At 39.8% G+C, this 15847-nt stretch overlaps 1 protein-coding gene across 1 annotated transcript in view; it reads right to left on the bottom strand.

Annotated features, from left to right (window-relative positions):
• Window positions 1-3494: 3494 nt before the first annotated feature.
• Window positions 3495-15847, bottom strand: part of LMNTD1 (lamin tail domain containing 1) — a 178843-nt gene continuing 166490 nt past the window's right edge. The window contains exon 13 of the mRNA XM_042469631.1: window positions 3495-4391. Coding sequence (XP_042325565.1) covers window positions 4257-4391 — 135 coding nt within the window. The 3' untranslated portion in view covers window positions 3495-4256. The remainder of the gene's footprint in view (window positions 4392-15847) is intronic.

Raw genomic sequence — 15847 nt, 5'->3', positions numbered from 1 at the left:
TGAATAAAATTACCCTTTCAGATGATCCTTGTTGTTACGTAGCCCATCCACTTCACAGTTATCCCTGCTACAGCTGCCTTCTGTATGCACAGCCATCCTCCATTTGCAATGCCATCCTCGGTTCTGAACAGTTTGTTGAAAACTATTCACTATGCCCTTGTCCATGATTGCACTGAAATGTCTATTATGTGATTTCATTCCACACAGAAATGGTATATTGCCAATGTGCTATTGGCAAAGTATGGCCATGAAGCAAGTCCCTTGATTTCTGTAGTGTCTTATTCACCCTTTGAAATATTGCTAGAATGTGGCCACACACATACAGGGTTGAACTCAAGGTTTCCCTCCTCTTAAGGAAGTATATTTGTATTTCAGGCCCAGAATCAGATCCAAATTTTCCATCACCTGAGGAAAAAAACCAAGAATGCACTCTCTCCTGTGTGCGATAGAGAAGCTAATAAATCTGGCAGTTGAATTGTATTTTCAGTGTCACCCAAGAGACAACAGTTTGCACGAAGTGTGAGGAGAACAGCCTAAGTCAGGAGGATCCAGATAGCTATATGGAAACTACAGCTCTGTCCACCATCTTGCCCTTCCCTCCAGCACTTGTTGCCTGAGGAAGCTGCATCCTTACTCCGTAATGGAAGGCCCTGTCTGTGTCTGATATGTAGCGGGAATTGTGGGTGGGAGTGAACCACATCCTCTTGGGATTTGCCCTACAGAAGGAAAGGGAAGCCAAATATATTCAGACATTCACTTTGGACTTCAAGAAAATTGATTTTAGTAAAAATCGGCCGGTGAAATACTTGGTGAAATCCATCAGAAATGGTCAAAGGGAAAGGAGATCATGATGAATGGGAATTTTTAAAGGCTGGAGATTGAAGGTACAATTGCAAACAGTTCCAGGGAGAAATTAGGAGGGCAATATAAAGAACTCTTGAATGACCTGGGATTTAAAAGTGACATGGGCAAAAAATGGAGAAGTCACCAAAGAGGAATACAGTCGGCCCTCCTAACTCATGGATTTGGGATCCATGCCCTCGAGTTTCCCTGTACTGTAGTCTATAGTATTCATGATATAGCATGGCTGAGACACCTTTGCTTTCCGATGGTCCAGTATACCCAAACTTCGCTTCATACACAAAAGTATTAAAAATATTATGTACATCCAAAACATGTAATTCATGTTTAGATCTGGGTTCTAGCTTCAAGATATTACCATATGTATATGCCAATATTCCAAAATCTGAAAATATAAAATCCAAAATAACTTTTGGTCCCTAGCATTTCATATAAGGGAGACTTAACCTGTAGCTGTTGTGTAACTTTTTTCTCACTGAAGTTCTTCTGGCTACTGCACTACTGTGTACCCTAAAACTGAATTTATACAACACAGAGCACCCAGTTATTGTATAGGCTATAGCTTAGTATTCTTTTAATAGTAGTAGTAGTAGTAGCAGCAGCAGCAGCAGTTGTTGTTGTTGTTGTTGTTATTGGCTACCTCAAAGATTAAGGTTGAGTGGGGGATGCTCCACTTCCTTTTAACCTTGCTAACAATGGATTGACTTTGCCAATGAAGCACTCAATGATAAAAGCTGCTCACCATACAACATTGAACAAATTTAGGACTATTAGTTTTTCTATGTTTGGTTTATTGAAAATAATTGATATAGATATAAAAATCAGATAAACTCATTAGGGTAAAAAGAGAAGATCAGTAGATTTAAATGGGTTTAATTACAATGCATTTCATACTAAACATGCACTATGAAAACATCAAATACCAAAACTTTGAAATTCTTTTGATTTCCATGAAGCCACATCAGATAAACAGCATGAAAGGGGATGAGGCATATAAGAGGCGGAGAATGGAGATCATATGTGTTCATTATGTTAACGGAGGGTTTAAAAATTCACATTGTTGTTGTTGATTTATATCACGCCTCTTCTCCAATACTGGAACTCACGACAGTTTAAAAAAATTAAAACAAGTATAGATTAAAAGACATATAAAGATATTAGTAAAGACATATAAAAGTTATTTTTACAATACTGTACGTTTGCACAATCTATGGAATTAACACCATTTAAAAATAAACTATTATTTCAATATGTGGTATCTCAGGAACTAAGATAGAACTCTTCTAAAAAGCTGGATGGGTCTTATCTTAGTATTGCTGTTAATTGCTGCTAAGTTGGATTTGACTTATGGTGATCCAGTGATTAAGATACCTTCAAGACATTCTGTCATTAATAACCCTGTTAAGGTCTTGCAAACTTAGGCCATAGCTTCTTTGACTACAGTGGGCCCTTGGTATCCACTGTGGTTTGGTTCCAGCCCTTACTGTCAGGAAGTTCCTCCTAATGTTGAGGTGGAATCTCTTTTCCTGGAGCTTGCATCCATTGCTCCGGGTCCTATTCTCTGGAGCAGCAGAAAACGAGTTAGCGCCCTCCTCAATATGACATCCCTTCAAATATTTAAACAGGGCTATCATATCGCCTCTTAACCTTCTCTTCTCCAGGCTAAACATCCCCAGCTCCCTAAGTCGTTCTTCATAGGACATGGTTTCCAGACCCTTCACCATTTTAGTCGCCCTCCTTTGGACATTCTGCAAGCTGTTGTTGTTGTTGATAACTGTCCTTGAGTTGACCCTGACTCATGACAACCCTGTGGATGAGACATCTCCAAGACCCCTGTCTTCTCCACTGCTCAGCTCCAATCAACTGAAGTCCTGCAAATTCATACCTGTGACCTCCATGATTGAGTCTAGTAATCTGGCATGCAATCTTCCTCTCTTTCTACTACCTTCCACCTTTCCTAGCATTATTGTCTTTTCTAGCGATTTGTGCCTTCTCATTATGTGGCCAAAGTACAACAACCTCAATATTATCATCTTGGCTTCCAAGGAGATTTCTGGCTTGATCTGTTCAAGGACCCATTTGTTTGATCTGCTTAGTTGTCCACGGTATCCTTACCACTGTTCTCCAGAACCACAGCTCACATGAATTGATTTTCTTTCTGTCTGATTTCTTTACTGCCCAGCTATCACATGTGTATATGGTGATGGGGAATACAATGGCTTTCACAGTGGTATATCTTGACTCTTTATGTCTGGTTTTTTCATAGCTGTCCTTCCCATTCCTAGTCTTTTTCTTATTTTTTGGTTGCAGTCTCCATTCTGATCAATGTTTAATCCAAGGTACAGGAACTCTTTAACTATTTTCATTTCTTCATTGCCTAGGTTGAATTTATGTATTTCTTCCGTGGTCATTATTTTTATTTTCTTTATATTCAGCATTAAATCTGCCTTTGGACTTGCATTTCTGACTTTCCTTAGTAATTGTTCCAGGTCTGTAATGTTTTCTGCTAGTATTATAGGGTTATCTGCATATCTTATGTGAATGTTCCATGCTCCTATCTTCCTTCCTCCTTCTTCCAAGTCTAAACCTGCTTTTCCTATGGTGTTTTCTGCATACAAGTTGAACAAATAGAGTGATAGAATGCAGCCTTGCCTGATCCCTTTGCCAACTGGGACCATTCTGTTTCTCTGAATTCTGTTCTAACAATAGCCTCTTGCCCTAAGTAGAGATGTCTCATCAGGACTGTCAGATGGAGTGGGACTCCCATGACCTTAAGAACTATCCATAGCTGTGATCTATGCAGTTAAATATTTTTGATATAGTCTATATTTGACTGCAGGCTTATTTGAGGAGTTAGAACACCAAGCAAAGCTTCTCCTAGGTCTAGTGCCCAAAGATCCACCACAAGTGTTGTACAGCTAAATTGCCCACAGCCCACCTTGGTAAATTAACATGGGTGCCAATCTTATCCTAGTTGTTTGTGGGGGAGATGGCAGTTGGTTTCACTATATAGGATTGCAGGCCAGATAGCCCCTTCAGTTTTATGTATTTTTGAATTGCTTATGTGTATGGGTGGAACTGTGAACCAAAGGTACTGCTAAGGCTTCAGAGAAGTCACTGGGGTAGCAAGATGTGCCTAGTTTCAGCCTTATATTTTGCATCAGTGCCAATGATGCAGTTATCAATAGCCAACGTATTATAAATCCACTGCTGAGAGAAGTTAGCCAGCCAGACCTTCCAACACACAGAGATTTACAGAGAAATCATACTGAAAGTTTAGAGTGGCTCTGAAGATCCAAGATGCCTTACTCCTGGAGCAATGAATCACCAAACTATTTTTTCCGCAGAGCGCTTTGAAAGTAACCCAGTTCTATTCACTGATCCTCTGTGAGACACTAGAGAAAGCTAATGCGAGTAGGCGATGCCTGGGCCGGGAGCCTGAAGTGGTAAGATGAATGGGCAAAATACTTCTGTAAAGCAGAGCCGGTGGGTGTCTCTGAACCTACATAAATCACTCCACCTAAATTAGGCTGTGGAAAAAAACATACACAAGACACTTGGTAAGTATTATAGGCCAAGTAAACACATCTAACTTCAAATCAGTTGTTAAAATTGACTGTCTTTAAATCAACTGAACAGCCTGGGCATCCTGGCAAAGAATCATATTCTTTGCCTCTCCTCACATTCTGGACTACAGCTCCAAGAAGTCTCAATCACCATGAGCAATGGTAAAGAGCTGAGGCCCAGAGCATTTGGAGGAACAGAGGTTCCCCACTGTCATATACAAACTCCCATTTAGCCATAAAATATTATCCCTTTCCTCTCTTCATGGTCCTTAACTTTCATTTCTTTAGGATATTCCTGCACATGACTTTCAGTCTCTCTTGATTCCACAGGGGAAACCCATGAATGACCTAACAATGGTGGAAGTCTGCCAGTGCGAATGTTGCTCCTGGGGCTGTTGCGTGATTACTAGACACACAGTGCCAATGTCCCCTCCTCCCCGTCCCCCCTTCCCCTCACTATTCCAAAGATTCTTAATTACCTTTTAACATTTTCTCCAATTATTTTCTTTCTTTCTTTTTAACTTTTTAAGAGTTCGTTTGGGGCCGCAGAGCTCCAGGATTGCACAGAACAAAGGGAAAAACAATAAAAGAAAGCTTGGACACAGTGCACAATGCATGTTATCCGTGCGCGTGCCAAAATGGCGCCAGGAGAGCGCAGGAGGGCTCGGAAGCGTGGGGACACTCCGCTCTCCCAAGTCCTAAAATTGGCCCCAGCGCCAGTCTGTATAGGGCCTAACTAACAAAGATTTCTAAAGGCTTGGTGGGTAAGACATTAGGCAGGGAAGCAGGGTTAAGGGAGAGTTCAGGAAGAGAGCATGATGGTTGTGCAATTGTGAGAAGTGTGGTGATGGCTGCCTAAAGTTTAGAGTATTTAGAAGTAGTAAATTCCCATTTTTTAAATTAAAAACATGACTCTTGCAAGAAGTGGGCCTATTGCAGTAATCTTCTTACTCCCACCCTGGATTCTTTTTCCTGGTGGAGATAAACATATGCTGCTATGGGGTAAGAAAGAAGACCCAGGAACCAGCTTTTTATTTCACATATTAGTAGCAGGTGTTCTTCTGATGTCTTTTAAATGTTGCAGAGGATAAGCCTGAAAATATGTCAGTGTGTTGCCCAACATCTATTGTAGTCACCGATGGAGACATGGACATGGAGAAGCTGATTCACATCCTAAGCATCTTCTTTTAAAATCAATCTCTAGAAGCTGAGACAGATTTTCAAGTACATATGCAGTTGTCAGTTAGGTGCAGCTTAATGTTGTTACAATATACAGTAATCTTCATAATAATAATGGAACCATTTTCCCAGTTGATGACAGTTTTATGGACTAAGCTGTTAAGATCACTAGAACTGTTAGCCCCATGCAAAGGCATCTTGTAGCACCTTGGAGACTAACTAACAAAGATCTCTTTGCATATTGATACTGCATTTTGAGAATAACACAGCTATGCCTTTGAATGCTAAGTGCCATATTCAGGCACCTCTATCTATTTTTTCTTGCTTGAAAGTAAGCATGGTGAGTGTGATCTGGAATGGGACGTTCCTTTGAAGAGTAGGGCAGATTCTATCTTTGTGCTGGAAATTTGATTTGCTCCCTAAAGGATCTGTTTGTTTCAATGGGATTTTTAATTTGTTTTTCTTTAAATTGGCAATACAAACTGTAGGAGCAGCTCACTCTCATTCTGGGCTGGAAGCACAAGGCAGAAGAGGAAAAAAAGATGTTGCTGCTAACTGTGGTTTTACCATGTAGTTCAGTCCTGAAAGATGATGTCCTTACCTTTGTAGTTGCACTAAACTTTCACATTTACATATTTGTAAATATTAAAACTAGGATGAAAATACAAGCATCAACAAGAAATATACAGCATCTGTTAACTGCATATTTGTAAAAGAATACATTTGTAAGTGTGTATGAGATTATCGCTATTGAGATGGTAGATGAATTCTTGGTTAGGACAATAGCCCTCAAGAGGAAATTTGAATGGAAAAAAACACCATATCCCTATATTTTAAAGAGTTTAATCTAAATTCTTTAAACTGGTCAGTAGGGTATAGCATTCTCTAAGTAGCACTGAATTTAATTTACTATGACCTTGGACAACTAATTCTCTCTGCCTTGGTTTTAAAATAGTCAGATGACTTTCTAGATCTTAATTAAATATTGCAGTCATTTGAGATGCTCCATCGAAGGGAGAAAATTATTATTAATCTCTTTCTGAACACCTTTATATATGTATGGTAAGTAATAGGTATTTTAAAAAACGGCCCACTACCAGATGTGTTGCTACTTGGCATCTGACCAGATCTTTACAACCTTCTATTGATCTGGGACATTTTTAGAACGAAACGAAGTAGGTATATATAGAATGAGATGGCAAGCAAGCCAATGTTTACAAAAGTCAATGGGAACCTTTCAATGAGGCCTTATATCCAGCTCATGCTGTATTCAGCTGTTTTTCATATTACATCAGTGTCATACAGACTAGCCTTAGAGGTGAGTGGCATGGATGCCAAGTTGAGTTCAGTGGCTCAGCGTACTGTCTTTCGTTGGTCTGGGGGTGAGTGGCGGCAGTGAATGTCTTTGACATCCCTCCCCAAAATTCAGTAGAATTTGTTCAGTAGCATTTGAGGCAGTATCATCAACCATTGTAACCATTACAAATGCATTGCCCATGCTGGATGAGAATGATAGGAGCTGTAGTCCAACAAATCTAGAGGTCACTTGGTTAGGAATTTACTAAAACATCATCATCATCATCATCATCATCATCATCATCATTATTATTATTATTATTGGCAGTGAGGATGGGGTGCATCAAATGATCTCCTTTCCCAGGATAATTTATCCTACAGACAGCCCTGAGCACAATGCTTGTCCTTATGATGGGGGCACTGTGTTTAAGTGTGGAAGTAGGGCCTGGGCCAACTTTATGAAGAAAGGAAACCTTCAAATGGAAATAGAATTCAACATCAGAATCCCGCAAGTGGTGACATACAGCTCCCAACTAAGACCACTCAGGTTTATCATCCATGAACTACAACCCATTCTGGACAATAATGCTGCTCTCTTAATGACTCATGATAGCAGATCTTTACTTGCCTACAGACAGCTTCCAAACCTCAAACAGGTACTTACCTACAGGACGACACATAGCACAGGTGTGGTCTGTGGTACAAAGCCTTGCCATAAACCCAGATGCCAACTCTGCCCATATTTTCACCCATCCTCATTTAGGCTACAGCTACGACATTGGCATTCAGTGAGTCAAGGAAGATATTTTTCTGCAATATAAATAGCCTCAACCCTCAACCTCCAACTGCTAAAATTTGACAGTGTAGCAGCAAATAAGAATAGGGGTGGGGGAAACCCACTTCCTAAGTTCCTGGAAGTTGGCTTTTATCAACAAAAGCATATGGAGGCCATGCACCTTATTTTCACATGGAACTGCACTTCATAGGAGCATAATAACACTCTAAAACAATTATACCTCCCACAATTTTGTAAGTTCTTTGGCATTGTTTTTCTTTGCTTCATCCTTTAGATCCTTTGTTACATGACCCTAAGTCTTACTTTCAACTTATCCACAGGTCATATACATCAAAATCCATCATTTTGGCCCCAAAACCTGCCCTCAACCTATACATGAGATCGAGGTATAGTTGAGTATATACGGTAACAGGAGTCTCTCTTCACCTTCCATTCTTCTTCCCAAAGGTTGACAGGATAGATAAAAGGTGATGCTCATGCACAGTTGTAACTCTGCTCATTTGTTATCAATTCATTTGTAAAGCATACGTATACAAGGGGGAAAAAATGTTCACCAGGCAAAAAGTAAGTTGCAAACCAATGTTATCATTGTAATGCATGGATAACTCACAGCCTTTCCTCTCCTGGGATATTTATGAAGACCACAGCTATGGGTTCCAGCCTACATTAAAGATCAAAGTTTGCTTTGCATTGACTTTTGTTGATCTCCAACCCCGGTAAGAAGTATTCTTCTTCTTTCAGCATATTGGCACTCACTTAATGACTTGTACTAGCTGTGCTGTTGCAAGAACTCTTCACTAGACAGATTGCAAAACACAGCTGGGTTCTGCTGCAGGCAACAACCAAGCAATGCTACTGGGCAGAGAGTGAGCAGCATATAAATATTAAGTGGTTAGCTGCAACCAAATTGTACTCTTGCTCTAGCAAGTGAATGCATAAGCAACAAGCAGTGTGCTGCCTCTGCCCCAGGAAACCTGATCTTAGGACATGATAGGAGGATTGGAGAATTCAGTCTTTATACATTTCATATATAGGCAGATTTCTTCTAGGCACAGATTCAGTGCAACCTTCATGTGTAGTATAAGTGTCACGCTCCATCTGTTTTACAATGAAAAACTAGAATTTTGATCTTGATGGTCCTAGACCTTTCCAGAAGCAATGGACTGTAACTACTATGATGGGACTTGTCCAAAGCATCTGGAGGGAACCAAATTTGGAAAGGCTGTCCAAAGGCGGTGGGCAACTCTGTAAGAGGTGGCAGTCATTTCCTACCAATGTCTTCCTGCAGACTACAGCATTGCTCAAGACACATGTGGAAGTGATAAAATGTCTCTCCCACTTCTGGGCCTTGGAATGGAAAAAGACCATTTTTCTTCACTGGAGGAGCAGTGCAGACAAAGGGACCCAATCTGCTACACTTTTTGTGGCATTTTGGGTGTTTGGTGGCCACAGTTTGGCCAGAAAATCTGCCTTTAATTCTGCTGGTTAATATTCTCAACTAATATTGACGCATTAATCAATGGTTAAATAGTGAACCAGCACACATGTAAATCCTATTGATTTAATGGGTCTGTTTTGGTTAAGACTAACAGTTAGGATTAAGGCCAAAATTGGGGGGAACAAGGGGCTTTGGGAGTATCCTTTGGAGCTCTGGGGGGGGGGGGGAATAGGCGTCCAAGAGCCATATTTTGCCCAAGAGTGCTGGGCAACTAGTCAAATTCACACTGGCACATCTTACCATGGTGCTATCTTTTTTTCTGAGTTGGGGTAAATGTATTTTCTACATTGCATTAGTGAGAATTGCCTTGAGCTGTTGATCAGCAGGCCACCTAACTCACAATTGGCCTGGAGCACAGACAAGCTGGGTTTGGTTCTAGTCTGTTTTCCCTCTTCCTTCTTTTTGCAAAGTAGAGAAGAACATTGTCTATAACTGATGAAATATTCAGCTGCTCAGCTCAACTCTCACCAGAGGCAGTAACACCAAATTAACCTTGAATAATATAGTTGAAAGCCCCTGCAGTACTGCTCCTATTGATGCATCTTAAATGATTCAGCACCAAGTAAATAAATCAGTTAGGCACAATATGTGACATGATACCTGAATAAGAATAAAACACACACACCCCTATCTTTCATGGGACTACTTCAGGCTTTAAAGCACCACCTCAGGCTTTAAAGCACCACCATTTTCTTTTTGTTGGGCATGGATGTTCTGAATATAAACTACGTGGAAGAGAAAAAAACCATACACACCTGGGACTGATTTATTAGAGACATAGGACTTGCAGAAAGTCATTGTTTGGATGTGACAGATGACTGCAGTAAAAGGTTCTTAACCCATGCACTGACTCCCTTCTGAAAACCACCCACTTGTCAATTATCTGTGACCCAGAGAAAACCACCCTGCTATTCAGATGCTACATGCAAAGGGATTACAGTATGAATCCTTTTAAGTCGGTGCTTCCCAAACATTGGTCCTCCAAGTGCTCGGGACTTCAATTCCAAGAAGCCCTAGAATGTTTTGCCAGCAGTCAGGAATTCTGGGCGCTGAAGTCCAAAACATCTGGAGGTACAAAGTTTGAGAATCACTGTTTAAAGTAATATGCTGGACCACATCATACCTGATGAAGAAAAATGTTTTCCCATGTTCTGCATCTCACACAAAGAAGCACCATCACAGAGAAGGCTTGTTGCCATGCTGCTACCAGATAGAATTCTGCAGGATGTGCCATGGACAATATGGCTTCCACTGAATAATTGCAATAATTTCAGTGGTTGAACTTATGTGGCCCTTAAGACGATGTTCAGTTGCAATTCCCAGCATCCATCACCTTTGGCTATGTTAGCTAGGGCTGCTGGGAGATCTGTAGAGGCACATAATTCGCAGCTCTGATACAGCGGAAGATGACTAGTGTACTCCAGGTAACTGAAACATCCAAAGTAGAGATGGAGAACACCCAAACCTCCAGATGTTTTTGGACTACCACCATTCCTAACCATTGGCTATGCTGGCTAGGGCTCATGAGATCACAGCCCTAGAATATCTGCAAAGCCACACATTGCCACCCCTGATCCCAGACATGAAGAGTGTCTGGGCTACCATTTTTTTCATTTCAATTAATTGGGTTTTGCACAGTCAACCACTTCTATCACTCAGTTTTCCACCAGTAAAATGGAAATAGTCATGATGATGATGATGATGATGGTAATAATGGCAATGACTTATCTCCCAGGATTGTTTTGAGGATGATTGTCAAACAATGCATATTTAAAATCTTGTCTTAAACCTAAAATTGCACACACTTAGGTCTACATTTTATTGTTAGCCCCAACTCGAGTAAACTAACTGAATCTCCAGAACTTGCCTACATGTCGAGCCCCGCAGTAAAAAATTGATGCCATGAATTTCCTCTAGTTAGGGCTAACCAAATTATTTACCAAGGTCTGAATTGATTTATCAAAATCTTTATTTGTTTAAATATTTTTGAACTCAATGATGCTTAGGCATTTATAACTTTTCAGTGAACTATGTTCCAAATGCTCAGGTTATGTCCCAAATCAAGTTATTGTGTGCTGTGTGCAATGAAGTAGATAACTGTTTAGAATTTGCTACTGCTTGGTTACTGATGGAGGATAAGAGACATAAAGTGCGCTCTACATGGGGGCTACTCTTGTACCTAGTCCAGAAACTCCAATTAGAACAAAACATGTCAGCCAGGCTAGTCACCAGAAAAACTAGGAGTGACCGGATAACACCTATCCTAATATCACTTCACTGGCTGCCTATTAGTTTCTGGACTCAGTACAAGGTGTTGGTTATTACCTTTAAAGCCCTACATGGCTTAGGTCCAACCTATTTAAGGGATCGCCTACATCCATACAATCCACCTCACACACTCAGGTCCTCTGGGAGGAATCTATTGCAACCTTTAAAGGCCAGATTAACTGGAACCTCCCAGAGGGCCTTTTCTGCAACTGCTCCCAGACTTTGGAATGGCCTGCCAGACAAGATCTGTCAAATTACTAATTTAGACAGTTTCAAAAAAGCTGCCAAGGCAGATCCCTTCCGGCAGGCCTTCTCTGAATAAAATTCCTCAGCCACAGAATGATACCCCCTCACACCATGTATTACTACCACCCTGCCCACGTTATGCTATTACTAATAGATTGAAAACTCTTTTAATCGTAATATATTTAATTCTTTTTTTTAAGGGGGGGATTGTAATGTTATGTACAATATTGTATATGGATGTTTTAGTTCAGTGATGGTGAACCTTTTAGAGGCTGAGTGCCCAAACTGCAACCCAAAACCAACTTATTTATTCCAAAGTGCCGTTTCCCTCTGGCTTTCTAGTAACAAACTCTGGCAAACTCTGTGTTGGGGCAATGGCACATGTGCTCACAGAGAGGGCTCTGAGTGCCATCTCTGGCACGCGTGCCATAGGTTGGCCATCACTGTTTTAGTTGGTAGCCACTTTGATTGTCTTGCTACAGAAAAATGGGATAGAAGTAAAAGTTGTTGTTATTATTATTATTATTATTATTATTATTATTATTTAAAGGAGACTAGACTTTTAAAGGTATCTTTGAAGTGGAGCCCTGCACTGTTGTTACTATTGTTGTTACTATAGCCACTTTGGGTAGTTATGAATCTGTAACCACCATAGTTACGTAGCTACATAGTGACTCCCCACCCAAACTCCCCAATCCTCACTTACTGGGCAGCATCCACTATGATCAATGGGTCTGTGTCTGTTCCCTGGTCAATTGGGAAGCAGCTGAGCTTCTCCTGTAAGTGATCTCCAGTGCAACAGTCAGAAGTAGGATCACTTCCGCAATTCCCCCTCACATCAGAGATTGCTCATGTAAACTCGGGACTCTGAGTCAGCTGCTTCCTACTGACAGTTGGACACAGCTCAGAAGGGATTGGGGAACTTTCTCAATCCCCATGTATCCCCTAAATTAGGAAATACATAGAGATTGTGAAAAGAAAACAGTCACGAATGCATGCCTCTAGTGAATCCAGCCATCATTTCTACTATTACTATTTTTAGTAGTACCAGCTAAAATTTGTCTTCTTAAATGAGGAGCAAACATCTTTCAGACACTATTTTTCCTCGTGTCTTGAACCATTGTACAACCTGTCAAAAACGAATAGAAAGTATTTGGCCTTTCAGCTTGGTCTGGTCTGTTTTTCCTTCATCCTGGCAAGAATATATAGTTTCAACACATAATTATTTTTCTCCTCAAAGTGCTTTTAGCTGTGTGTTTGGCCAACTTTCCCGACTGCCTGTTCCTTCAGCTAATTAATATACTGCATTTACTAGTACTTCTCAGAGGATCACAAAACTTGGAACACATCTTGGAGGGATCAAATAGAGTCCAAAAACAATATCTGAAGTGATTGTTAATAGTAACAACCCTCAGAAATGTGATTCAGAACCTTAGCTAATATAAATGGTTGGAGCCATGACAATTTTTGACAGTTGTTTGGAGATCTGACCTGCACTGATGTGCAGATCTGGGTTTGAGCCTCTTCTGAAAAAGGAATATCTCCAATTCAGAAAGCATTTTGAAACACAGACATGTAACTCAACCTGGTCCTCATTTAGATATATGAAAAAAAGAAGAAATAGACCAGTTCCAGCTGAGAGGCTCCCTCTTTACCCCCCCCGTGAAGAGGACTTCATTTGTCCTCTTTGCTATGGATGGATGATGGATCTGGCCCTTGACTGAATTGGCTCTAGAAGGCACATCAAATTCCTTACATATAAACATGGACGTCCATGTCCCATAGCATGGGGGATGTCTCTCAAACAGCAATTAAAATGAAAGGTCATTCCTCTGTCATAAATCAACAATTATTAGGCAGTAAGTATACTTCAGATGTGGAACTACAGCTGATCTGAAGAATCTGACTTAAAGCAGTTCTTAATGACCCTGACTGGAATATGATTTGATTGTGATTTCCCTTTAAATCAATATCTGCTCAGGTAAATAAAATCACCAATTAAGATTATTCATAGATGGCAATGTACTTCTGCTAAGCTCCACAGCATCATTCCTAACATCCCCCTGACTGATGAAGGGGACGAGAAGAATATTGCTCCCTTCTTCAAGTCTGGTTAGAGTAACTTAAAGTAGCACCTTTTTGGTTTCAGGTCCTTGCCATAATCAGAAATATTACTAGACAATCTATCACTCCATGCAGCTAACTTTTGATGTTCTCTGTATACACGGGTAATAATAAAATGCTTAAACAGAACTTGATTACCAGATCATTGATTGCAGCCCTGTCAGAAATCTCAAGATGTTGGAAGATTCTAAGCAGACCTAAGCTAGAATTAGTAGCATATGGAAAATAGTGCTTTATGAAAAACCCTTCCGTAAAAGAAATGTGACAAATAGAAAAGACAGCTTTAAACACTTTATGTTGACCTCACTTATTTTCCTAGAATACCTAAAAGACAAATCAAAAACCATGGGGCCACAAGCAGACCATATCAGATTCTGGAAAGACCTGGCTTGACTTGAGCATCTTCAAGGTTCACTCCGATACCTGTTAAAGCAGTCAAAATATTATGGTCTTTAACAATATGGGTATTTACTTTACATTTTATATTATGCCTACTCATCACTTAACTATGATGACTCCTGAAGTGAATAGAATGATATATACATGGATCCAATAAATAAAATAAATGAAATAAAGTGTTTCAGTCACAGTTTTGGGCTGCATACGGTTTTTCTGTGATGGGCGACATTGTTTCCAGGTTGTACACTACAGAAGACAGCAATGTCACATTTCAATAGTACACCTCACTTTTGATTTTGAAAGGAACTTGCGCTATAAATATGTAAATACTTGGATGCAATTATTATGTCTGAGATCATATTCTACCTTCCACCAAAACCTGTCTTTCCTGGAGACTTCCTTCACTGCAATTTGCTTAAGTGTTTGTCTCAAGGAAAAAGGTTTTCTGGACTCCCCCAATAGCAGTTCTTGACTAACAAAGTCCATGTCTCTATGTTCCATGAGTCTTGATCTACCAATGATCATAGACTACCTGTAGCTTTTTAAAATTGATAATATTTCATTGTGACTTTCATCGTAGCTGTAATCTCAGGAATCTCAGACTTACGGTCTAAGACTTACAGTTTAAGACTTAAGGAAATAAATGATATTTGATACAACACACACATGCACACAATATATTTGTATTCAAGGACAGATTATAAGGTAATCTATTATGGAGAAATGTAGCAAATAAAACTGTCTTCTTCCTCCACCCGCCTCATTCTCATATGTCAGGAAAGGTAAAAACTATCATCTCTCCTCCTCCATTTACTATGTTTTAAAACTTTCAGATGGCCAACATGCTTTGGGTGATGTATATGTTAAAAACATAAAATGCAAAGTGAAATAAAATAATATGACAAAAATAAAAAAGATACAAGCAGCATAAAAACACCAATCTATGAATCTAATACCACGTGGAAATTCATGGTTGTCAATGAACTGTCCACTAGTTCAGCAAACTGTCCATATACTCTCCTACATTTCTTAAGTATAAGTCCTATATTAGTTTGGGAATGGAGGTGAGAGACCAAGGGAACATCTGAGCTATATGGAAATGTCTTTAGGTGCAAAAAATTCCTAGACAAAGGTTCTTTCCTGTTGTTTTTCTGAAAGCACATAACAGTGAAAAAGAGATATCAGGTTATTATTCCAGCAAAGTAGCTGCTCAAACCCCTTTCAGTGTAGTTAAACCAGTTCCATTTTGTGATGTTATTTTGGTTTCAATTCCAGTACCATCCTATTCCATCTGGTATTGAATATTTATAGGTTTTGTTTACTGACTGTCAGAAGATATATGTAGAACAATCTACATTGCACAAAGGGACACAGTGCCATTCTGATTTATACATGGGATATAGATGTCTGTCCCCAATGCTAATCAAAATGAAGAATCCATTAATGTCACCTGGTACAAATAGGCAACAAAGTTTCCATCCCTCATATTTTAATTTAGTCCCAGTTTTACAATTTGTAAATTGTTGCCAATATACTGGTCAAACAACAGATTGAATCTCCCTTATGTGGAATTATGAAATCTGAAAGATTCCAAACTTTAAAATTATCCAGATG

Source organism: Sceloporus undulatus, chromosome 5 (genome assembly GCF_019175285.1).
Source record: "Sceloporus undulatus isolate JIND9_A2432 ecotype Alabama chromosome 5, SceUnd_v1.1, whole genome shotgun sequence".
Lineage (NCBI taxonomy): Eukaryota > Metazoa > Chordata > Lepidosauria > Squamata > Phrynosomatidae > Sceloporus > Sceloporus undulatus.
This window is presented reverse-complemented; position numbering and strand designations above follow the sequence as displayed.